Source organism: Pinus tabuliformis, chromosome 7 (genome assembly GCF_031772625.1).
Source record: "Pinus tabuliformis cultivar Carrire ecotype Pingquan chromosome 7, CPIR1, whole genome shotgun sequence".
Taxonomy (NCBI): domain Eukaryota; kingdom Viridiplantae; phylum Streptophyta; class Pinopsida; order Pinales; family Pinaceae; genus Pinus; species Pinus tabuliformis.
Genome location: NC_142293.1, coordinates 1,628,201,674 through 1,628,227,279, shown reverse-complemented (window position 1 = coordinate 1,628,227,279; position 25,606 = coordinate 1,628,201,674). Strand labels below are relative to the sequence as shown.

Genomic DNA, 25,606 nt, shown 5'->3' with positions numbered 1-25,606 from the left:
ACTTCAGAAACCCTAACACCACTCAAACCCTAGCAAGTGAACAAGATACCTGTTTTCACAATACTCTACAATAAGCTATTATTAATGGCTGAAAAATAAAATATGCAGAAACTAAATTAGCTCACAGCACTTCCAGAGAGTAACACCAGCAAGATTTGGACCCCAAAGTTTTCTTTTATTAACCAGAAACAGATTACAAGAGAGCTTCTTCAGTACACGACTCACAGATCCAATGATCTGAAATGACCCCTAGCACCCTACTTAAAGGAAATGATCCCAACGGCTAGTTCGAGTGATCCATGTCGAAATGATCTCGACCGTCGGTGAGGATCAAGACATCTCTTAATCTCATCCGTCGAAATTGCTAACTTATTATTAAAAATAATATTTTGCATGCATTCACTCAAAATATTATTATTTTATTATTTAGGGTTTTTGCTTTATTTTATAATTTATTATTATTTTTTATTTATTTCATTTTTTAATTTTTTTAATTTTTTAATTTTTATTTATTTTATTATTTTATTTATTTTCTTAAATTGATCATCGAACTAAGCCTTTGGAAACATCACCTAGGACCTAGGACTTAGGACTCATGAGGGGATTTAAAACAGTGTGGAAAAAGTCCCGATAAAATCGGGATTTATTCCCCAAAACGCGATTTTTTCAAGAAAAGGATTAAATCGGCCGATTTTTTGCCGACTTTTTAAGAAACGAAAAAATCGGGATTAAATCGAATTACTCCCGATTAAATCGGGAGTCGATGGCAAAAAATCGGCTGCGTTAAAAAAAATTCGTCCGCGGGCATAAAAACTGGAAATCGTCGTTTTATTTTTTAATTGTGTTTTGGCTTGTTCGCTGTGGAGGAGAAACGAGGGTTTCGAGTTCGAAGAAGTTGTGGGTGTGCATTTGCTAGCCGCAAGCGTCCGCCGTCAAGGTGACAAGGTATGTATTTGCCATTTGGTACCTCCGGCTCCATGTATTTGCCATTTGGTACCTCCGGCTCCATTGTATATTATAACTCCATGGTTTATGACATATGTATTATGTACATTGTATATTATATATATATTTAAGTTTATAACTGTTACGTTACATGTAATTGTATGTTACAGACTTATTACATTGCTTTCCCTGACAATTATGGACAGTTACAACGAAAGCGGGGTGTATTCACACCAAATACACGCATAGATACAAATCTGGAGACATTATTTCTTTATTTTCCATATTCATTCTAAAAAAAGGGCTAGGACCAACAGACAAAGGATAAACAAAATCCCCTTACATGCAAGGCATTGTCTTGAGTGCGAGACAAACTGCCGCTGTTTCATGTTAAAATAGCTCTCACTGTCTTCAGTGCCAGACAAATTTCCTTTTGATTCAAGTTAAAATAACTCTTAGATGTGCTGAAGTTTTTTTTCCTGCCGCCTATACTCTCTTTCATTTACTAGGATCAATATGCCAAACTTCAACTTAATTAGTGGCTGTGTTACCAGCTACCGCAATTGACATTTTCCTTTGAAATACCTGAATTCATACAGATGGGTAGAGACAAATGAGAAAATAAGATAATGCCCAGGCAAGTTCCTGTTATCATCACTGAAGCTACTAACAATGACACAGATTAGTACAAAGAAGTATATGCTAATAACAGTGACAAAGATTAATTAACAGTTACATTGTTATTATTTAAATTTTATATAACTGTTCAACAGTCAAATTCAAAACAGCGGCTGTTATATAATTATAATATGTAAAATTTAAATTTGTAATATGTATGTTAAATTGTTAATTTTTTATTTACATTTATTTATATTTATTTTATTGTTATTATTTAATATTTATGACTGTAATAATAATGTATGTTATATGTTATATTTATGTAATATGTATGTAATATGTATTTAATATTTATATATGTATGTTATATATGTATTATGTATGTTGTTATTTAATATTTATAATTTTATATAACTGTTCAAAACTTCAAAACAGCCGCTCAGAGTATGTTCACTGTACATACATTTATGATTTATTATTTAATATTTACTAATTTGTTTCTAAATTCTGAGTGCAATACAAATTAGTAAATTACTAATTATAATTTGCTGATTTGAATTTGTTTCCATTCTTTTTGTGCCCAGGTTTAAACTTTAAATTCCAGCTCAAAGTTTAAAACAAAATGCCGAGGATTTTGGATTCTATGTGGGAGTTTGGTGAGCCTGATGTTATACCTGAAACTGGGGCGGTCAATAGAATGTATTTGACTTGCAAATTGTGTGGAAAGCATATGTCAGGAGGCATCAACAGATTAAAATTCCATTTGGGGCAAATTCCAGGCCAAAATATTGAACTTTGCAAAGAGACAACTCCAGAAATCATCCGACGGGCCATTCAATCATTGATGGATAAAGAGGAAGGAAAAGACACCAGGGCAACACTAAGAAACCAAATTGCAGGGGGCTCAAGAGTGGGGGGAATTGAGAGTGGCAATGTTTCTACAGCAGCATCACCTTCCTCACCCATGGGTACATTGGGTAGTGGTACTCATCCTTCTATCTCATCTTTTTTTGTTCCTAGAACAGCAACTGGTTCACAACCTGGGATTAGATCATCAATGAAAAAAAAGGAAAAGGCAGAAGCTGACAAGTTGGTCAGTAGGTGTCTTCTATGGAGTGATGTTCCCTTCAACATTGCCAAGACAAACCCATTCTACCAGCCTATGTTTGATGCTGTTGCTGTCGTTGGCCCGGGGTACAAAGCCCCCACCTTTGCAGAGTTGAGAGGGCCTCTTCTTCAAGATGAAAAGACTGAGTGCACTGCTAGATTGGCAGAGTTTAGGGCATCATGGGAGCACACTGGATGCACAGTCATGTCAGATGGTTGGACTGACCAAAAGGGTAGGACCCTTCTTAACTTCTTGGTTAGTTGTCCCAAGGGGACAATGTTTATGAAATCTGTTGATGCATCTGACCACATTAAAGATGCACGTTTATTATGTGAGTTGTTGGACCTCTTCATTCAGGAAGTTGGCCCAAGCAATGTTGTCCAAGTCATAACGGACAACGCTGCAAATTATGTTGCAGCTGGCAAGATGCTTATGGAGAGGTATCCTAACTTGTTTTGGACACCTTGTGCTGCTCATTGCATTGACTTGATGTTGGAGGATATAGGTAAAATTCCTACTGTGAGGGATATTGTTGAATCATCCAAGAGCATAACAAAATTTATTTATAATCATTCATCTGTGCTTAGCTTGATGAGAAAATTCACCAACAAAAAAGAGTTGGTGCGGCCTGCCATTACACGATTTGCCACTTCTTTCATATCTCTTCAGTCTCTGTTGAATTCTATGTGGGAGGTGAAGAGCATGTTTCTCTCAGCGGAATGGCGTTCTTTATCTATTAGCCGCAAACCGGAGGGAGAGGGCATATGCAGACTAGTTTCATATGATCAGAGCTTTTGGGCAGGAGTAGAGGAGGTGTGTGCCATTTCAGAACCTTTGGTAAAGGTTCTTCGGTTGGTTGATGGAGAGAAGCCCACAATGGGCTACTTGTATGAGGCCATGGATAGGGCCAAAGAAGCCATCCGTGCTTATTATGCAGATAAGGGAGACGAGGGGTTGGAGAAACAACAGGTCATATGGGGAGTGATTGATCAGCGATGGAACAATACCCTCCATCGCCCCATTCATGCTGCAGGTGTCTACCTCAACCCTGCATTTTCTTATGCTTGTGGTTTCAGATTTGATGCCGAGGTGATGGATGGATTCTTCTCTTGTGTCGAGAGGATGGTGTCATCTGGGCGAGAACGTGAGGAGATTTCTAAAGAAATGGAGGTCTATAGGATGGCAGGTGGCACATTTTGTTTTGACATGGCTATTAAGAATAGGACGACCAAAATGCCAGGTAAGTTTCAGTTTGTTTCAAATTTTCAAGTTTAGAATTTCAATGTTTTTTTTTATGTTTCTCATTTTTCTTTTAACTTGTAGATGCTTGGTGGACAAGCTATGGTGCCAGAGTACCACATCTCCAAAAGCTTGCCATTCGAGTGCTCAGCCAAACATGCAGTTCCTCTAGGTGTGAGCACAACTGGAGTGTATTTGACAAAATACACTCCAAAAAGCGCAACAGGTAAAAACTAAAAAGATTTCAAATTAAATTTTTTGAATTCATTTGATTAATTTTAATATTTAAATTTTCTAAGTACTAATTTACAATCTATGACCCTAATACAGATTGGAATCCAAGCGCCTCAATGACATGGTATACGTCTACTACAATCTTCGATTGTGGGTGAGACAGCTTCAGAAACCTACTGATGTGGAAGCCATCTCATTGGACAATATTGATACCACCGCTGCATGGAGAGTCGAGACTGAGAGGCCAATCTTGGACACGATCCCGGATTGGTTAGGTGTGGATCTAGAGGATGTAGCAGTTGCAGAGGAGGGAGAGCTAGAGATAGAGGAGGAGGAGGCGGAGCAACATCAGGGTCAGGAGGCAGTAGCAGAGCTAGATGAGGATGCTGAGGAGGAGGTGACACCATCTAGGGTGGGCAGCAGCAGCGGCAGCGTAGCACAGAGGCCACCTCTTCCATCAGCTTCTAGAGGACGATTGAGTCCATTTCCTTTTGTATCCCCAGGGGCAGGGTCTTCTTCCTCTAGAGGAAAAGGCAAAGCCATTCCCTATTCCCGTAAAAGGGGAAGAGGATCTCAGTGACTGATTAGTGATTACTTGATGACTTTTAGATGACTCATGATGTACATTTATTATATTTTTTGTTGATATTTTGACTCTTGAGAGTTGAAACTCAGACAGGACTCAAAATTCAGGAGTGGATTCACTATTTTGATATGTGACGCAGCACTAGACTTCATATACATATTACATATTATATATTAGCTTTCTTTACATGTTTATGTGGAAATGCATTTATTTGATGTTGTGGATACTCTAGATGTTAAAAAAAATTTAAAAAAATGAATAATTTTGTGTTTTTTTAATTTTGCCGACTTTTTGCCGACTTTTTCGAAAAACTCCCGACTTTGCCGAGTTTTTCAACTTTTGGACCCTTGCCGAATTAATCCCGACAGCGACTTTTTCCACATTGATTTAAAACATTTTCCAACCCTCAAGACACATTACATCATGACTTTTACAATTTACATCTTAAGGGGGAAAACCCATTTATCATAGACCCTCATAAATCATCCAGTTTCTGCGACACAACTATAATCTAGCAGATTAACACACTAGGATTCTCCTAAAATTCTAATGACAAAATCCATCCCGGCTTTGGGGTCAGGCTGAAGGAAAACTCTGCCGATCATGGATCGGTGAGACGAAAAACCTTCCGGGACGTAGATTACCATTAGAAAGTTAGGTCCACCTAGGCAATTTACATACATGACTCATATCTGCTAAGACTATTTACAATTCATACATGCAGACTGGGTTTACAATTAAAATGATCAAGCTGCTGATGACTGCAGGCTGGCACGGACACGTCGTTCAGGTGCTACCCCTTTCTGCCAAGAAAAGAGGGGGTGTACTGCATGGGTAGTTGATCGGTAGTGGTCAACAAACAGTAATACACAACCTCCCCGAAACTTGATTATGGATAAATCAAAGAGGTTGCCAACCTATATTTTGTTGAATCGTAGGATTAATGACGAGTTTGTTTACAAAAGTCTATATGGAAGATGTGCCATTCCCGACCTTTTTCCCAACGCTGAGTTGACTGTAAACGGAAGACGTCCCAACGGTGACAGTCGACCTTTAATCTATTGTGACTTGTGTCGCTTTCATGTACAAGAAAACAGAAATGATGTATTGTTGTGCATATCAAAAGTAGAAATGGATAATGTGGGGCATTATGTCGAAGGCTTCGACTTCCTTAACGAATTCTTGGGTGAGCCTGGGGCGCGATTCTGGATCAATATCTATGACCCAATCATCCACGCTGAGAGCGCACAATTCAGTTTTGAATTGGAGAACGGATCCAAAGTCCCTGCATTGCAAAGCAACCACACAAGTGGCAGTTCAGCTCTTCCGCGCACAATCACCTACTAGAATTTGAATTTTAACACATTCCGTTACACATTCTGCTGCCATTGTTCTGCTTCCCTGCTTTCCACTGGCCCTGACCTCTTCTTTTGTCCGCGTCTACCATCCGTTGCACTTCGTTTTCCCCCGCTGAAGTTCTGCCACCGTTTCGCAACCCCTTTTGCCATCGCCCCCCCACATCACCTGTCTGCCGCTATCGTCTGCTACTGCCTATTCGCTCTGCATCGTTGTCTTCCTACCGGCATTAAAAACCCCACCGGACGCTGCCTCAACTTTCCTCATGCATCCGCATTTTGTCTGTTGGCCGACAAAAAAATTGTTTATTTGTGCTCCGTTGCCAAGAGGCATAACCCCTCGATCAACAGGCATCTCCGTCAGCAAGTGTGGTCGACAATCAAACGATGCGTTCGAGTTTTTGGTTCGATATATACATATTCAAGTTCATCTGCCTGCGTGACATAGTTATAATAGTTTTAATGGTTATATTATAAACTACGTTAAAATAATTTAATTAATTAATTAATATATATATATATATATATATAAATGAAAAAAATAAATAAATAAATATTATTATTAAAAAAAATATTTAAAAAAAAATACAGTTATTAAAAAAAATATTTGAGTTATAATAAAAAAATAAAAATAAAAAAAATCGATAACCCTGGACTCAAATCAGAGTTACCAGCGAATCATAGAAGATGAGCTACCAATGACGCAGTCAAATGAAGAAAGTATTAGCAGTCAAGTGAAAAGAAGACATTCGTGGCATTCGTGGTAGATAAGAGATCAAGTCCTTTCATCAACAAGCTTTGAGGACAAAGCTTCTGAAGGAAGGGGCTATGTTATGAATATAATTCATAACAAAATTAATAAATATAAATAATATAAAAACTAAGTAACCAAGTAGTGATTATGTTAAGAAGTCGTTAGTTAAATGAAAAAGCATGTCTAAAAGACATACCCGGTCACAAAAGGACACCTGCTTAGGTATATATATGCGGGTCCTCATTGTAACATTGATCATATATATATATATATATATATATATATATATATATATACAAATACCTCTTGTGTATTTTTACATTCAAGTCTACAAGCTATTAGTTTTTATGCTTCAACCTTGGATTTTGTTACGGATTGACAAAGAAGCTACGGAAATTGTTTATTTCTACAATCTTTGCACATTAGTCTGATTTTATAAAGAAAAACGTATAAAACCATAGAAACATTGGACTTCTTATCTTTATATACTTTGAACCTTAGATGGCCATGTTCATGTGAAAAATGGAAAGATTATGCACAATAGGTTGATTATGAAGGCATCTACGAGTGTTAAAATTGGAAACTAGGGCCAAACTCCATGTGGGTCATCTTATTAATGGCAGCTGATATTTTTCTTGGATCCCTCTCATCGAGAGGTGTAGGATTGATCTAAAGATCATCTGATTACGATGAGTATTCATAGATATATGACTTTATTTGTGTTATGGGACAATTCGTCAAGGTTGGCCAGCAACCACATAAATCTCACGTGCTCAACGTTTTAGTATAAGTAGAGGTGCCTTGAAAGTCACTTGGACACACTCACAACTCTCTTGTCATCTCTTCCTCTCCATTCGTTTGGGTTTTAATGGAAGGAAGAATCCCTAAGAGAATACACTAATCTAGGAGGTTTGCCCTAGCCCTAGATGAAGAGATCTATACGCTGAGCTCATCTACATTCATGGAGAAGAATCTTCGCTGCCCAAAAAGGAGGCTCTTATATCGCAGCAAGGATAGGGTTCAACGCTGGTATTGAGAAGCCCTAACAGCCCTAATGCTATCCTAAAAGAAACCCTCAAACATAGCAAGAAGAGAACCTTGATCTGATCTTAATACGTTGTCATAATTGGAAGAACAGTGTGGGAAACGTAGAGCTAAGAGATGCCCTAATTTTTGTTCTCTACAGGATCAAGGCACAGTCATAATTGACCTAACACTGTCTCTAACACGGTCATGAAGGCCGAATGCCCTAGCCATAGGACTAAAGGGAAAGGAGATGCCCTAGACATAGTTACTGTCTTGGGTAAGAAGAAGTTATGCTACCTAAAGAAGATGCCACCTAAAACGTAGACTTAGAAGAAAGACCTAAATGCCATCATGGATCTAGCTGCCCTCTATGTTGTCTTGGTTCTAGGTAATAGTCATGTACGTTGTTATATTGAAGCTGCCCTAAAGCAGTCAAGTTTAAGTTATGGTGAAGACCTTAACATTGTTCTAGACCGCAATCTTAGGAGGGGTCTCATGTACCTTAATTGTTGAGTGTGCAAGAGAAGATTTAAAGATAGTTGGGTTGTCTTGCTGCTGGGCTAGGCCGCAGGCCATAGCCAACAACATGGAGGATTAAAGTTTGACTTCGGTGTAGCACAGTGATATTTAGGTGTAGCACAATGGAATAAGGTGCGTGGGCAGCATGGGATAGTAAGGTGCTAAAGACAACATGAATGAATGAAAAGGGGTGCAACACGTTGTGATGGAAGCAGCAACATGGTATACTACAACTATATGATAGTGCAACATAGTGCACAGTAACAGGGGTGCAACACAGTAATACATAGTGCAGCATGATGTGATGGAAGCAACAACAAGATGTTGAGGTATTGCAGCATGCATTTGGGTGCAACATAGTGCAATGAAGCACTTAGCATAGTGCAGCAAGAGGAGATGCAGTACAGTGATGGGTACAGTCATGATTAGTAAAGCATGATGAGATGCAGCATTGTGATGATGGGTGCAACATGATGATGAGATGTAGTACAGTGATGGGTATAGTCATGATTAGTAAAGCATGATGAGATGCAGCATTGTGATGATGGGTGCAACATGATGATGAGATGCAGCACAATGAGAGGTGAAGGAGTCACCTTGGAGAATCAATTGAAGCAGCATGTCGTCAACTGATCTCATATATCATCTTCCTAGAGATGATCTCTGCTCTTATCTAGATAAGTCAAAGTGTTGACTTCTGTTGTAAATGTACTATCTTTCTCTCTCTCTGCTCAACTATTGAAGAACATAAAAGAAGAATTGATCAAGGGTTTCCCCACATTGGGGTTTGTCCCTGGTTAGTGCCACATCTTGTGTCTTCTTGTCTTGGCTTGTCTTCTGCGATTTATGTTTATGTTCTATCTGTAGTTTACTTTAATGCTGATGTGATTGCTAATCTGGAAAAGATATTGAGCTAACTATGAAAATTGAAATAAATTGCTCTAAGCATAGAACATACCTAAACTTAACATGGAATCAGAGTTGAGGTGAAGACAAAGCCCAAGCAAGAGGGAAAGAGCAATCGCCAAAGACAGTTGGGAAAGGACAAAAGGATCAATGGATTTCTCATCCCTCTTCAAATTCACCAAGGGTGAAGTCGAAGCAGAGAATATTATCAGAATGGCATAGCGGAAGTTTCTAATGGCCTAAAGATCACTTCAATGGGAAGTCTGGATCTAAGGGTGGAAAGAAAGGCAGATGCCTTGTTTGCAATAAGTTTGGCCATTATGCAAAGGAGTGTCCGAATGGTAGGAACACATCACTTGATGATGATAACAATCATTCCAGGGACATCTTCAATGATCAGAGGAATGACAGGTAATGCAGATCATCAAGGAAGTGGCCGACTCTTCAAAGAAAGCAAGGAACCCCAAGTATGAAGAATCAAATGTTGTTTCTGATAAAATAAAGAAGCGTAATCTTGTATTGGCCCTCTCCTTCAGATTCTATGGGAATCTGGCTTATTGATTATAGTGCTTCAAGGCACTTCATCGGATAGAAGGGTGCTCTCTCGAATTTGGTAAGTGATGGAAACAATCATGAGATTATACTTGGAGCCGATGCCACCTATCCTAGAAAGGGTGTAGGAAATGCTACCCCTCAATTGAATGAGGGTAACTCAATTCATTTGCATAATCTCTTTTATGTACTTGATCGCAAGAACTTGGTGTCCATTTCATCAATGGAAGTCAAAGGTTTCAGGGTGGCATTCATCGATGGAAAGGTATGTGTTTGAAAATAGAATTTTCAAAGATGCTTTTTCTCATGGGTTTAGGGTTGGCAATTTGTATCAAGTTGCAGGATGGTCCATTGGGGATCATGTTAATTGAAATATCTCATCTATAACATCGGAGGTCTACTTATGGGGCCCTACTCGATGTGAGTCAGATGGTGACAAGGATGCCTGAATTCAAGAAGAGCATGAAGGTACATGTCTGAGATGTACCGAATGAAAATATTACAAGAGGACCATTCCCCTTATGTAGCAAGTCCATAGGTTTGGAACAAGCTAAGGAGTTTGAGATTCATGATCGGGAATCTCATGTATACAAGTGGAAGAAAGCCCTCTATGGCTTGAAGTAAAACACCCCGGGCATAGTATGAAAGGATTGATAGCTATTTGATGAAGTTGAGATTCATTAGGAGTGAAGCTGATCCAAACCTTTGCTTGAAGGTTGTGGATGATAGACCTCTCATACTAGCACCTTATGAGGACAACCTATTTTTGACAGGTGCAGACCCTCTCAGTTGCAGAAGTAAGAGGCAGTTGGATTCCGGATGTGGAAGAGTAAACTGCAAGCCCATGACTACCTCAAGGATCTTAACTTTCAAGAAGTTATATGGTAGTGATGCCGGACCAGATTTGGGAAATGCCTCTGAATTTCATAAACTCATTCGCATTGATGTTCTTGGTGAACTTCCGTCCGGACATATGTTTTGCAGTTAGCATGATGAGCTGATAAATGATTGAGCCTCACTAGATTGGTGCCAAGAATCTTCTGAGATATCTTCAGGGTACAATCTCTCATGAATTGAGATACACTGCCAGAAATGTGAAGCTGCATGATTGTTCAAATGTTGACTAGCCAAGAAGTGTGGAGGATCACAAAAGCACTTCTAAGTGTTGGTTCTCTTTGGATTCTGCTTCGATATCATGGATGAGCAGGAAGCAGAAGTCGGTTGCTATAAGCACCGCCGAGACCGAATACATAGCTACGAGTATGATCTCATATTAAGCTGCCTGGTTGTGGAAGCACTTTAGTGAGCTGTTTGTACACATGATGGATACCATTGTGATCTTCTATGTCAACCGGGGGGGATTTGATTGTTGAGGAATCCCATATTTTATGATTGCTCCAACAGATAGACATCAGATACTACCTTATCAGGGATATGGTACGTCAATGAGCGAGGAGACTCCATCGCATTGACACTGATGTACAGGTCGCAGACATTCTATCAAAGCCCCAAGGAAAGTTCAAATTGTGACTTTCCCGAACGACTTGGAGTCATTGAGAGACCTTCTTATGAGGGTCCTGCATGTTGCATGCATTGAGCTCTGGGAGCTCCGGGGGGCTTGGGGTACTACTGGAGCAACACACAACCATAGGGCGACTCACCCTCCCCTAATGGTGCATTGTGTACAGGGTGAATGGCTCAGCCTTCACCTGTGATACCCCGTGGAGACTTAGGGACAAGATGATTGGTTCTTCTATCTAGGCATCCTACCCATGCAATCTGGGACTCATGGGAAGTACCTGCCATCTGATCAATGAGCAGGGAAATGGGGTTAGGGACCATAGTAGTACTATAGATGGATGCATTGTTGTATCTACCATACTCCCTATGCTAGGACGACCTCCATTGATCTGGGATCAATGTAAATGATCTCGGATCAGTATGAGTGGTTTGAGACACTCTCTTGTGATATTGATCTGGGATCAATAAAACTGACTCCGGGTCAGTAGAGAATGGTATGAGACATTCCGCTCAATTCTTCTTCTTCATGGTTCAACAGAGCAGAGCAGTGCAGGGCACTGATGGCAGAGATAGTACAGTCTGGTAGATGGATCAGCAAATGGAGTTCTCCCTAGTTGAGAGGGAGTGTTAAAATTAGCAACTAGGGCCAAACTCCGTGTGGGTCATCTTATTAATGGCAGCTGATATTTTTCTTGGATCCCTCTCATCAAGAGATGTAGGATTGATCTAAAGATCATCCGATTCCGATAAGTATTCATGGAGATATAAATTTATTTGTGTCATGGGACAATTCGTCAAGGTCAGCCAACAACCAAATAAACCCCACATGTGCTCAACGTTTTAGTATAATAAAGGTGCCTTGAAAGTCATTTGGACACACTCACAACTCTCTTGTGATCTCTTCCTTTCCATTCGTTTGGGTTTTAATGCAAGGAAGAATCCCTAAGAGAATATGCTGATCTAGGAGGTTTTCCCTAGCCCTAGACAAAGAGATCTATATGCTGCCCTCATCTACATTCATGGAGAAGAATCTTCGCTTCCCAAAAAGGAGGCTCTTATATCGTAGCAAGGATAGGGTTCAACGCTGTTATAGAGAAGCCCTAACGTTGTCCTAAAAGAAACCCTCAAACACAACAAGAAGAGAACCTTGATCTGATCTTAATACGTTGTCATAATTGGAAGAACAGTGCGGGAAACATAGGGCTAAGAGATGCCCTAATTATTGTTCTCTACAAGATCAAGGCATAGTCATAATTGACCTAACACTGTCCCTAACACAGTCATGAAGGCAGAATGCCCTAGCCACAGGACTAAGGGGAAAGGAGATGCCCTAGACATAGTTATTGTCTTGGGTAAGAAGAAGCTACACTGCCTAAAGAAGATACCACCTAAAACGCACACTTAGAAGAGAGACCTAAACGCTGTCATGGATCTAGCTGCCCTCTACGCTGTCTTGGTTCTAGGTATTAGTCATGTACGTTATTATATTGAAGCTGCCCTAAACACAGTCAAGTTGAAGTTATGGGGAAGACCTTAACACTATTCTAGACCACAGTCTTAGGAGGGGTCTCATGTACCTTAATTGTTGAGTGTGCAAGAGAAAATTTAAAGATAGTTGGGTTGTCTTGCTGTTGGGCTAGGCCGCAGGCCATAGCCAACAACATGGAGGATTAAAGTCTGACTTCAGTGCAGCACAGTGATATTTAGGTGCAGCACAATGGAATAAGGTGCACGGGCAACATGGGACAGTAAGGTGCTGAAGATAGCATGAATGAATGAAAAGGGGTACAACATGTTGTGATGGAAGCAACAACATGGTATACTACAGTTGTATGATAGTGCAGCATAGTGCATAGTAACAGGGGTGCAACACAGTGACACATAGTGCAGCGTGATGTGATGGAAGCAGCAACAATATGCTAAGGTATTGCAACATGCATTTGGGTGCAGCATAGTGCAATGAAGAGCTCAACATAGTGTAGCAAGAGGAGATGCAGTACAATGATGGGTACAATCATGATTAGTAAAGCATGATGAGATGCAGCATTGTGATGATGGGTGCAGCATGGGGCAGCACGGTCAGGTGCAGCATGATGACTGTTGAAGTTTCTAAGTCTAACAGTTAGAAACCGTCCATGTATTTCTGATTTATTCCTTCCTACTTGTTCTGATTAATTAACAAGTTATTTACCATGTAAATACTAAAAATAAACACAAGTACATGCTCAACACATTACAGATCATCAACTGAAGGAAACAGAAACAAGCACACAAATGACACCATTATTTTTGGACTAATGTCCCTAAAAAAACCCAATGCAGGAAAATTGGTGCATCTATCTGAGGGTTTGACTTATTAAGCAGTTTCAAAATACAATCTGGGTGCCAAATCCAGCTCACCCAACAGAGAAAAATCTCGGCAGAAGTACCTCTCCTTCAGAGACAGATGCTCCAACTGAAACCCCGGACAAACACTCTGGCAACTCCTCAGCTCCAATCTGCCCCACAAAAAACCCTCTGCGTCAGCTTTCCCGACTGTTCCGGCAATTTCGATTGTTCCCGGCAGTTCCAACAGTTTTGGCTGTTCTTGGCAGTTCCGGCAGTTTCGGTTGTTCCCGGCAGTTCCGGCGTCTACCCTCTGCATTAGCTTTCCCTCTGTGTCAGCTTTCCCTGCTGTTCTGGCTGTTCCCGACAGTTCTGGCTTTTGCCCTCTGTGTCAGCTTTCCCTGCTGTTCTGGCTGTTCCCGACAGTTCCGGCTTCTGCACTATGCGTCAACTTTCCCGGCTGTTCTTGGCAATTTCGGCAATTCCGGTTGTTCCCGACAGTTTCGGCTTCTGCCCTCTGCGTCAGCTTTCCTGGCAATTTTGGCTATTCCCGGCAATTTCGGCTTCTGCCCTCTGCGTCAGCTTTCCCAGTAGTTCTGGTCGTTCTCGGCGGTTCTGGCTTCTGCCCTCTGCGTCAGCTTTCCCGGTAGTTCCAACAGTTTCGGTTGTTCACGGCAATTCCGGTTGTTCCTGGCAATTCCAACTTTTGCCCTCTGCGTTAGCATTCCCAGCTACTGCGGTGATCCTCCCGGCACTATCTCTGCTTCTCTGCTTCTATATTCACTGCCCACCAATTGCAACCCAGATCACTCTCTCAACTTTCTCAGCAAACCCAGCCTCAGAAAGTCGAAATCTTGATCTCTTGGTGTGTTCTCCAAGTGACCCTCAAGCCTCCTCTTATACTTTTCTCGTTGACAAATCAACGACCGAGATTAAGTCCCTAATCAACAACTAACATTAGATCTGTCTTGATCCACGACTTTTGGACCATTCTAGCACAGTTTTATATTAATTCACATTAATATTTTAATTTCCCTAAGTTTAGACTTAGGGACTTCATTAAAAATATTAATTATTTTAATATCTCTCAAAATGTTTAGAATCTACCCAAACTCTTTCTGGGTATTGGAGATCTCATGTGCCTTAGCCTCTCCACCAATTTTCGTGGCTAGAGCACATTCGACGCTACCCCTAATCAACACTCCCTCTTAGTGAGAATTGTGCTCTAGCAATACTCCTCACTGAGCATCACCCTAATCATCTGGCATCAGTCCCTGTGCTGAGCATCCCCTCTCATCATACTGCATCGTGCTGCCTATAGCACTACCACTGCTAACTACTGCACTTCAACTCAATTACTGAGAAGTAAGTAACTGATCTGACCTCTCTGTTAGGCTAAAGACCCCCATGATGTTGAAGCTCCCTCTGTCGTTGACAAGTGCTCCCTCTCTGACCTTTGCGCTGCTGCAACTACTCCATGCATCTCGCACTATTGCACACCTCTTTGTGTCATCCTGCACTGCTGCAACACCCCTGTGCTTCTCGCACTACTGCCTCACGCTGTCCTGGAAATCCTACACTGTAGCTCCCTCTGTCACTCCATTTGCATCCGCCTCTTCTGACATCCGCCAGTCCTGCTACTCTTCTTTGGGGCTCCCATAGCTAGGTATAATCCAAGAGGATGGGTACCTCGAGGATCATGCCCCTCATCTCCTGTAGTCCGCCTGACTACAGCTCGATGTCTCCCCACTTTCTCTCAAGTGGCGTGTGTGCACTCATGGCACAGTCATGGTCTGTCTCCACTTGTTAAATTTGGACAACTAGGTCCAAACTCCATGTTCTGATGCTCAGATTAAGAGGCTAATATTTTTGTTGGATTCCTCTTTCTGAGAGGTGTAAAATCCATATAAAAATAGTCTTAATCCGATGAGCAGAACTTATATTTTGAATTTATTATTCTTAATAAATTATATGTGCAAAGGTCAGCCAGTTTTGTAATGTAGGCTCACATGCCCAACAGATGTGTCACACACCCTCATTGATGGATATATATATACAGGAAAAGTTGGAGAGAATTTGAACACAACACAACTCACATCTTCCTCTCTCATCCTAAAAAGTACGAGCTACCTGGAGGACGAATTTCAGCCACACGTGTGAAGGACGAAGAGGATTTTTTCTGCTGCTAAGGTTTTCTGCTGCTAGGGTTTCTGCTGCTAGGGTTTCGCAGAAGTTTGACCAGCGTTGACTTTGGTCAACGCTTGGTCCAAACAAGCTGAAAACTTGTGGGAGGTTCGATTTTTGAAGGCCATACTACCTGGCACAAAAATCGAGGTCAAAGGGTTGACCGTTTTGCTGCTGCGTTGACTTTTAGCTTGCTGCCCCTGCGTTGACTTTTCAGGACAGCGTTGACTTTTGTAGAACTGACTTGGGTTGACTCATCTACTGGTTGGAGGGTTGTTGTGACACATGCTGGGCTGGCTGACCAAAGGAGACTTTGCTGGTTGAAGCATCCTGTTGACCGCCGAAACAAACACATACATTTTTCTTGTTTCTGATTTGTCTTCTGTAAGATCTGCTTATATGTTCTATCTGCATTTTGCTTATCTACTTGTATGATTGCTGTGAGAAAAGTGAAATTGCTCTTAGCATAGAACATCTACAAAAACTTTACATAGAATCAGAGCTGAGGTGAAGACAAACTCTATCTATAGCAATCATCATCGAAGGAAATGGATTCCTCTAAGCTTGAATTCAGGGAGAATGACAAGCTGACTGGAAGTGATGACTTCCATGCCTGGAAGATGTTATTAGATCTCAAATTAGAAGATCATGATCTCCTAGATCATGTGACAGGGAAGATTCAAGAACCTCCATCAAATGCCTCTGCTGCTGTTAAACACAAGTATAAGAAGGGAGAAATCAGAGCAAAACTGCTGATCAGGGAATCCATAAATAAGAGTCTGGTTGCCTACATATCTGAACTAGGCACATCCAAGGAGATGTATGACAAACTGATACTTATGTTCCGAGTAAACAATGTGAACCAAGTGCTATTCCTCAAGAACAAGTTGAAGAATATGAAGAAGGGCCGAGACGAGTCTATTCAAACTTTCTTTATGAAGTTGACCGAAACCAGGAACAATCTGCTAGCTATTGGGGAGACAATAGCTGATCGTGAGATGGTTCTCACCGCACTTGGAGGACTTCCATATGAATGGCAAGTATTCACAACTACCATTCTCAACAATAATACCATCCCTAACTTTGATGAGCTTCTGTCTAGATGTATGCAAGAAGAAACAAGGATGAAGGAATTTGATAATGAAAGAAATGCTGCCTATGTTGCTCATTCCCGAAAGAAGAACTCTGGTGGTTCCAAGGACAAAGGAAGGACTAAGACTCAAAAGAAGAAGGGTAAATGTTTCACCTGCCATAGGACTGGACACTATGCTAGAGAATGCCCCTTCCAGAAGAATTCTCCCGATAGTGACGACAACAACAACAACCGAAGGAATGGGAATCAAAGAAATGACAAATCCAAAGGAAAGAGGAAGGCTCACTTTGAAGGAAACCATCCACCTTCTAAAAGGACCAGAAATACCAGGTATGAGGAGTCTAATGTTGTTGATAAAAGAAATGAGTATATTCTAATATCTGCTCTCTCAGCTGCATCTCCGCCCGACACTATGGATGTCTGGCTAATCGATAGTGGTGCCTCAAGACACATCACCGGATTCAAGGAAGCACTTTCTGACATGGTTGAAAGGGATACTAATCTAGAAATTATCCTTGGGGATAATGCCACATATCCTGTGAAAGGGAACGGGACTGTGACCCTCCACTTGTCTCAAGGACAAGTCCTCCATCTACAAGATGTACTCTATGTACCCAAATTGAAGAAGAACCTTGTGTCTGTATCTACCATGGAAGACAAAGGATTCAATGTAACTTTCTCTGATGGAAAGGTACTCATGTGGAAGAAGAGCTTCAAGGAAGCTATCTCAATTGGTTTTAGAGTTGGTACACTCTACCAGGTTGGAGGGAGTCCGTTGGGAGCTATGACTTGTGATACTATCCGTCAAACCGAACTATGGCACCGAAGATTTGGACACCTTCATTACAAGGCTCTTCCTGAAGCAAGGAAGGTGGTGACAGGGATGCCTGATTTTGGAAATAATCATAAAGGTGTATGTAAGGGCTGTGCTGAAGGAAAACATACAAGGGGACCTTTCCCCTCAAGTGTCACAAAGACATCTGAGATATTGCAACTGGTCCATTCTGATCTTTCCGGTATGTTGCCTATAACATCCCTGGGGGGATGTTCTTACTATATGACATTTACTGATGACTTCTCTCGCAAAACCTGGATATACTTCTTGAAGAAGAAGGATGAGGCTTTCATGTGGTTCCGTACCTTCAAAGCCTTGGTGGAAAATATGACCGGAAAGAAGATCAAGATTTTGAGGACTGACAATGGCACTGAATATGAGTCAAATGAGTTCAAAGACTTTTGCAGAGAAGCTGGCATTAAGAGGGAGACTACCACTGCATATACTCCTGAGCAGAATGGTGTTGCTGAACGCAAGAATAGGACTATTGTGGAAGCTGCCCGTGCCATGCTATGTGACCAGGGTCTTCCAAAGTTTCTGTGGGGAGAAGCTGCAAATACTGCTGTGTACATTCAAAACCGATGCCCTCATTCCGCTTTGGACTCCAAAACTCCCGAAGAGGTTTTCTCTGGTAAGAAACCTGATGTCTCACATTTTAGAATTTTTGGATGTCCTGTCTATTTTCATGTGCCGAAAGAAAAGAGAAGTAAGCTGGATGCTACTGGGAAGAAAGGAATGTTTGTGGGCTACAGTGAGACTTCTAAGGCATATAGAGTCTATGTACCTGGTCAAAGGGAAGTAGAGATAAGCCATGATGTCACTTTTGACGAAGATGCTTCCCTGAAGAAAGTAGTAGATCTTCCTAGATCTGAAGAAAACCATGAAGAAAGACCTGGAAATCTGGAAGAACCCCAGGATGAGACTATGCCTGATGTTGAAGGGCCAATGGACCCTATTGATCCTTCCCCTTCTCTAGGAAAGAGGCCATCATGGCTCAGGGACACCCTCGAAGATGCTGAGGGTCATGCTGCCCCAAGGGGAACATTCTGAGAAAGCAAGAAGCCGTGTAGATACCAAGGGTATCTAGCTGCCATGAGTACTATTATACAATCTGAACCTGGATCTTTTGAAGAAGCCATCAAGCATCAAGTCTGGAAGGATGCTATGCATGAAGAATATGAGGCTATTATGAAGAATGATGTCTGGGATGTGGTCCCGAGACCGAAGGACAAATCTGTTGTCACCGCTAAATGGCTCTACAAGATTAAACATGGATCTGATGGGAGTGTTGAAAAGTTTAAGGCAAGATTTGTTGCCCGTGGCTTCTCTCAAAAGGAAGGAATTGACTATGACGATATATTTGCACCTGTGGCTCGATATACCACCATCCGATCCATCATAGCCCTTGCTGCTGCGCAAGGATGGAGTCTTCATTAGATGGATGTCAAGACCGCTTTTCTGCATGGTGCAATAAAGGAAGAGGTGTATGTAGAACAACCTCTGGGATTTGAAGTTCAAGATCGAGACACTTATGTCTGCAGGTTGAAGAAAGCCCTCTATGGGTTAAAGCAAGCACCCAGAGCTTGGTATGAGAGGATGGATAGTTACTTGATGAAGCTGGGCTTCACTCGAAGCAATGCTGATCCAAACCTTTACTTTAAGGTTGAGGAAGGAAAGCCTCTCATTCTAGTGCTGTATGTGGACGACCTCTTCCTGACAGGTGATGACCCTCTCATTCATCAATGTAAGATGGAGCTTGCTGCTGAGTTCGAGATGAAAGACCTAGGACTGATGCACTATTTCCTAGGCCTAGAGGTCTGGCAGAGACCTGGAGAGATTTTCCTTTCTCAAGGAAAGTATATTGTGAAGCTTCTGGAAAGATTTGGGATGGTGGACTGTAAGTCCGTGTCAACACCAATGGAACTCAACTTTAAGAAGTTGAGTGGCAGCGCTGCAGGGCCTATCTTGGCCAATCCTACTGAGTATCGTCAACTCATAGGAGCTTTGATGTTCTTAGTGAACACCCGTCCGGACATATGTTTTGCAATGAATACTTTGAGTCAACAGATGGTTGAGCCTCATCATTTTCACTGGGTTGGTGCCAAGAATCTTTTGAGATATCTTCGGGGCACGATAAACCATGGGCTGAGATACACTGCCGGGAGTGTGATACTCCGGGGATATACTGATGCCGATTGGGTTGGCAGTGTGGTGGATCGTAAGAGCACATCTGGATGCTGTTTCAATCTGGGTTCTGCTTCGATCTCATGGATGAGCAGGAAGCAGAAGTCGGTGGCTTTGAGCACCGCGGAGGCCGAATACATTGCTGCTAGTATGGCCTGTTGTGAAGCAGTTTGGTTGAGGAAGCTCTTTAGTGAGCTGTTCCAACATGTGCTAGATACCATTGTAATACTCTGTGATAATCAGAGTGGGATTCGTATGACTGAGAATCCTGTGTTCCACGACCGATCCAAGCATATTGATATCAGGTACCACTTTATCCGGGATATGGTACAGCGAGGCGCCGTAAGGCTCGATCATATAGGAACTGATGAGCAGGTCGCGGATATTCTCACTAAGCCCCTGGGGAAGGTCAAGTTCCTAACCTTCCATGAGAGTCTTGGTGTCGTGGAAAGACCCTATGATGTGGGTCCTGTTGGACGATGAGCTCTGGGAGCTCTGGGGGGCTTTGGGGATAGCTTCTCGGAGCTATAAGCACTCATAATGCTTCTGCCCCACCCTTGTGATTATTGAGCTGGTTCACCACTCATTTAATCTGTGCCCCGTATGCATCCTACCCATTGAGTTCAGGGCTCATGGGAAGTACCTCTCATTTGGCCAATGAGGTGTGGAAAAGCTAGAGACTATTAGCAAAGACTGATGGACGCATCAGAGATTGCCGTACTCTCTATCTAGGATGGCATGGTCCAACCACTTGATCTGGGATCAAGATTTGTGAGGTCTGGGACCTCTGGACTGATTTGTCAGTCGGGGAATGATGTCTTTGTGACTGACCCACTTCTGTTCTGAAATAAAGAAGCCAGCAAAGCAAGTTTCGGCGGGATGACTCACGATGTTAATTGCACTAATAGATGGAGTTCTCCCTAGTTGAGAGGGAGTGTTAAATTTGGACAGCTAGGTCCAAACTCCATGTTCTGATGCTCAGATTAAGAGGCTAATATTTTTGTTGGATTCCTCTTTCTGAGAGGTGTAAAATCCATATAAAAATAGTCTTAATCCGATGAGCAGAACTTATATTTTGAATTTATTATTCTTAATAAATTATATGTGCAAAGGTCAGCCAGTTTTGTAATGTAGGCTCACATGCCCAACAGATGTGTCACACACCCTCATTGATGGATATATATATACAGGAAAAGTTGGAGAGAATTTGAACACAACACAACTCACATCTTCCTCTCTCATCCTAAAAAGTACGAGCTACCTGGAGGATGAATTTCAGCAACACGTGGGAAGGACGAAGAGGATTTTTTCTGCTGTTAAGGTTTTCTGCTGCTAGGGTTTCTGCTGCTAGGGTTTCGCAGAAGTTTGACCAGCGTTGACTTTGGTCAACGCTTGGTCCAAACAAGCTGAAAACTTGTGGGAGGTTCGATTTTTGAAGGCCATACTACCTGGCACAAAAATCGAGGTCAAAGGGTTGACCGTTTTGCTGCTGCGTTGACTTTTAGCTTGCTGCCCCTGCGTTGACTTTTCAGGACAGCGTTGACTTTTGTAGAACTGACTTGGGTTGACTCATCTACTGGTTGGAGGGCTGTTGTGACACATGCTGGGCTGGCTGACCAAAGGAGACTTTGCTGGTTGAAGCATCCTGTTGACCGCCGAAACAAACACATACATTTTTCTTGTTTCTGATTTGTCTTCTGTAAGATCTGCTTATATGTTCTATCTGCATTTTGCTTATCTACTTGTATGATTGCTGTGAGAAAAGTGAAATTGCTCTTAGCATAGAACATCTACAAAAACTTTACACCACTTCCTTCTCTGCCCTTGCTGGCATTGCCTTGGTCTCGGAAGCCTCTCCCTTGCTCTTCTTCCTCGGACACTGGGTCACATAATGACCCAGCTCCCCACAGTGGAAGCATTTGACCTTGGAGAGGTCCTTCTTCTTCCGCTTTTCTTGCTTACCCTCAGATGCTAGGGCAACATCCACCTCCTCCTCCTTCTTGATTCTAATCCCCTTGCTGTTGCTTCCCGTCTTGGTCACCCTCCTGATCTCTTCTTGGCGAAGAGCCGCCCACATTTCCTCCCAATCTGGAAGGGTCGCCTTGCCCAGTATGCTCTAGACAAACACCTCCCAGTCTTCTGAGACTACATTCAAGGTTGTTCTCACCATCAACTCTGGATTTGGTGTGGCCCCTATGGAAGTCAGCTGATCTCGGATCTCCTTCAATCGACCGAGGAAGGTGTCGATCTGTTCTCCCTTCTGCATCTGGTATGACCGCAGCTGATTTTCTAGGAGCATCTTCCTCTGCACGGAAGTATGCTGATACAACTTGGTCAGGGCCTCCCACATCTCCCGTGTCGTATTCTTCTCGGCAATATGTGGTACTATATGATCCTTGACCCCATCAAGAATGATACTCTTGGCCCTCGCCATTGCTTCCTCATACCTGTCATTGTCAGTTGGGTCAACTGGGACCGCTATCATCTTCAAGGCAAAGTGCTTGACACGATTTCTGTCAAGTACGGATAAGATTCTGGCCTTCTAGACTACGAAGTTTGAGGCTCCGTCCAATCTGTCCTGGTCTCTTACTCCGTGTAGTGCCATTCCGCTGCTCTTCTACTTCCCTCTTGGAAGTTCTCAATGTGACTCCCTCTGAGCCTCGATTTCCCTCCTGGAAACCCTTCTGCTGATGTCGAGATGCCCCCTACTCTGATCATCTGTGCAACCGCACCACTGATCTGGATTTCTCGACTAGGAACCCTCGGTAGCAACTCCCTCCTCCTTGGCCTTGCCCTGTTAGGTATTGTTCTGACAACAATAGCCCACCAGCTCCACTCTGCAACTTATCCAGAGCCTCCTAAACCCCAACAACCTGAAGGTAAGAGCTCCTAGGCTCTGCGCAGTCCCAGCACCGGCAAACTAGCTCCCTAAGCCAACTGCGTCAACCCTTCTGGCCTCTGTGTGGCTCTACGTGAGCCTGTCTTTGCCTCCCTCAGCCTCTGCGCAACCTCTTCTTGGCCTGAACTTGATGACGCAGGCACTACGTCACCCCTTCCTTGTTGTTTTGCTGCTAGGAACAGCTTCTGTCACTCGGGACAGCTGTTTTCTACTGCTGCTGCTCTGCTTGGCTGATGTCCTCAGTTCTCCTATGATTTGCAACCACGCTCTGATACCATGTTGAAGTTTCTAAGTCTAACAGTTAGAAACCCTCCATGTACTTTTTGATTTATTCCTTCCTACTTGTTTTGATTAATTAACAAGTTATTTACCATGTAAATATTGAAAATAAACACAAGTACATGCTCAACATATTACAGATCATCCACTGAAGGAAACAAAAACAAGCACACAAATGACACCGTTATTTTTGGACTAATGTCCCCGAAAAAACCCAGTGCGGGAAAACCGGTGCAACCATCTAAGTGTTTGATTTATTAAGCAGTTTCAAAATACAATCTGGGTGCCAAATCTGGCTCACCCAACAGAGAAAAATCTCGTCAGTAGTACTCTCTTTCGGAGACAGATGCTCCGACTAAAACCCCGGATAAACACTCCGGCAACTCCTCAACTCCAATCTGCCCCACGAAAAAGCCCAGCGTCAGCCTCTAGGGACTGTGTTAGCCTCTTCTGCCCTTTGCGTCAGATTCCCGATAGTTCTGGCAGTTTTGGCTTTTGCCCTCTACGTCAGCTTTCCCAACATTTTCAGCAATTCCGGCTTCTGTCCTCTGTGTCATCTTTCTCGGCTATTCCGGTTGTTCCGACAATTCCCGCCAATTTCGGTTGTTCCCGACAGCTTCGGCAATTCCAGCTTCTTCCCTCTGCGTCAACTTTCCCGACTGTTCCAACAATTCCCGGCGGTTCCCAACAGTTCCGGCTTCTGCTCTCTACGTCAGCTTTCCCAGCTGTTCCCAGCTATTCCAACAGTTCCGGACAATTCCAGCTATTCCCGGTAGTTCCGGCTTCTGCACTCTGCTTCAGCTTTCCTAGTTGTTCCGTTGTTCCCAGCAGTTTCGAGTTCTGCCCTCTACGTCAGCTTTCCCGACTATTCCGACTTCTGCCCTCTGCACCAGCTTTCCCGGCTGTTGCGGTGATCCTCCCAACACTATCTTTGCCTCTGCTTCTGTATTCACTACCCCTCGAATGCAACTCCAGATCACTCTCTCAACTTTCTCAGCAAACCCAGCCCCAGAAAGTCGAAATCTTGACCTCTTGATGTGTTCTCCAAGTGACCCTCAAGCCTCCTCTTATACTTTTCTCGTTGACAAATCAACGGCCGAAATTAAGTCCCTAATCAACGGCTAAGATTAGATCTACTTGATCCATGACTTTTGGACCATTCTAACGCAGTTTTATATTAATTCACATTAATATTTTAATTTCCCTAAGTTTAGACTTAGGGACTTCATTAAAAATATTAATTATTTTAATATCTCCCAAACTATTTAGAATCTTGCCAAGCCCTTTCTGGGTATTGGAGATCTCATGTGCCTTAGCCTCTCTGTTGGAAATAATTACGCCTCGACACCGCCTCACCGAACACCGCCTCCCCATCACCGCCATGACCTGCTCAAGTTTGAAAGGGCACCACCGCCATGACCTTTCAACTCCTAATGGGAGCCACCGCCATAACCCTTTTGAATTGAAGAGGCAAAAACCAACTCAATTTTTGTATAAATGTAAATGAGTGATAGAAGCAAGGGCAGAATCGGGACACACAGTTCGAGTTGTAACGCAGTTGTAGCTGCATGTTATTGTAGCAGTAGTAGTTTGCTATGGTGATGCAGAGTGTTCGGACTCACAGTCCAAGTTGTAAGGCACTTGTAGCTGCATAGTTCGTTGTTTGACTTTTATAAATTCATGTTTCGTTTTTTATGGTTTATTTCAACAGCCGTAGTTGTGTTGTCGTAGCTGTGTTTCCGTTGTTTACTCTGGATCTTTCAATTGGTATCAAAGCCAGTTAGTAAGCCAAAGAGAACTTATTGGGTGAGACTCCATCGCTATGCGTGGTCGAATCGAGTTACAGAGTTGTTGGTCGAATAGAGCCAGAGTAATTGAGTGTAATACAATTGTTGTTCACTGTCGCGATTTGAAGGTGAAGGAAAAGCAGCTGAGTGTTTACCAATCTTTCGTGTGAAAGTACACTGTTGCCAACACTTTGTGTCGATTGGGACCAGAGCTACCTCTACTCAGTCATAGTGGAGCGCAAAAATCTCTAGTGCTCCACAGAGCTACGACCTCGGCAGGTGTGAGGAAGCATGTATTTGGAGTGTGGAGGTAGAGTGGCCGATATGTGTGCGGCCAACATGTATGGTTAAAGGAATTGCCAGGAAGGTTGAAGCGTTGATTTCGTTGAAGCATTTGGCAGCAAGTTGAAGGTTTGAACAGAGATTTAACCTTTGAATTTTTATTTGAGAGTTTTTGGGCTTTTGTAAAAGTCAGCGAAGTTTTGTATCGCACTGTTTTGGGTGAATTTTGTCAAGCATCACAGTGTTTTGGTGAAAAATTGTGCCTTACGAGAAAAGCTCATTTCCTGTGGTGTGGCCGGTTAATAGAATCGTGAGCCTATAGAGCTACGTTCATATTGAGAAGAATGGTCAAGAATAATTTATTCAATTTCATGA

The 25,606-nt window shown here is 42.4% G+C and overlaps 1 protein-coding gene across 1 annotated transcript; it reads left to right on the top strand.

Moving 5' to 3' along the window:
- The first annotated feature begins 3,547 nt into the window (after nt 1–3,547).
- On the top strand, nt 3,548–24,946 carry LOC149254490 (uncharacterized). Its single transcript, XM_089454796.1, has 4 exons — nt 3,548–3,911; nt 3,995–4,136; nt 4,241–4,294; nt 24,874–24,946. The coding sequence occupies exons 1-4, from the start codon at nt 3,548–3,550 to the stop codon at nt 24,944–24,946; spliced, it is 633 nt and encodes a 210-aa protein (XP_089310922.1).
- Nucleotides 24,947–25,606: the final 660 nt, after the last annotated feature.

What these genes read in the sequence shown, in the direction of transcription:
- LOC149254490 (XM_089454796.1), top strand. Translation starts at nt 3,548, where the DNA reads ATGGGCTACTTGTATGAGGCCATGGATAGGGCCAAAGAAGCCATCCGT. An exon ending in CACTCCAAAAAGCGCAACAG is followed by an intron (nt 4,137 to 4,240) that starts GTAAAAACTAAA and finishes ACCCTAATACAG; the next exon opens with ATTGGAATCCAAGCGCCTCA. An exon ending in GTCTACTACAATCTTCGATT is followed by an intron (nt 4,295 to 24,873) that starts GTGGGTGAGACA and finishes TTATTTCAACAG; the next exon opens with CCGTAGTTGTGTTGTCGTAG.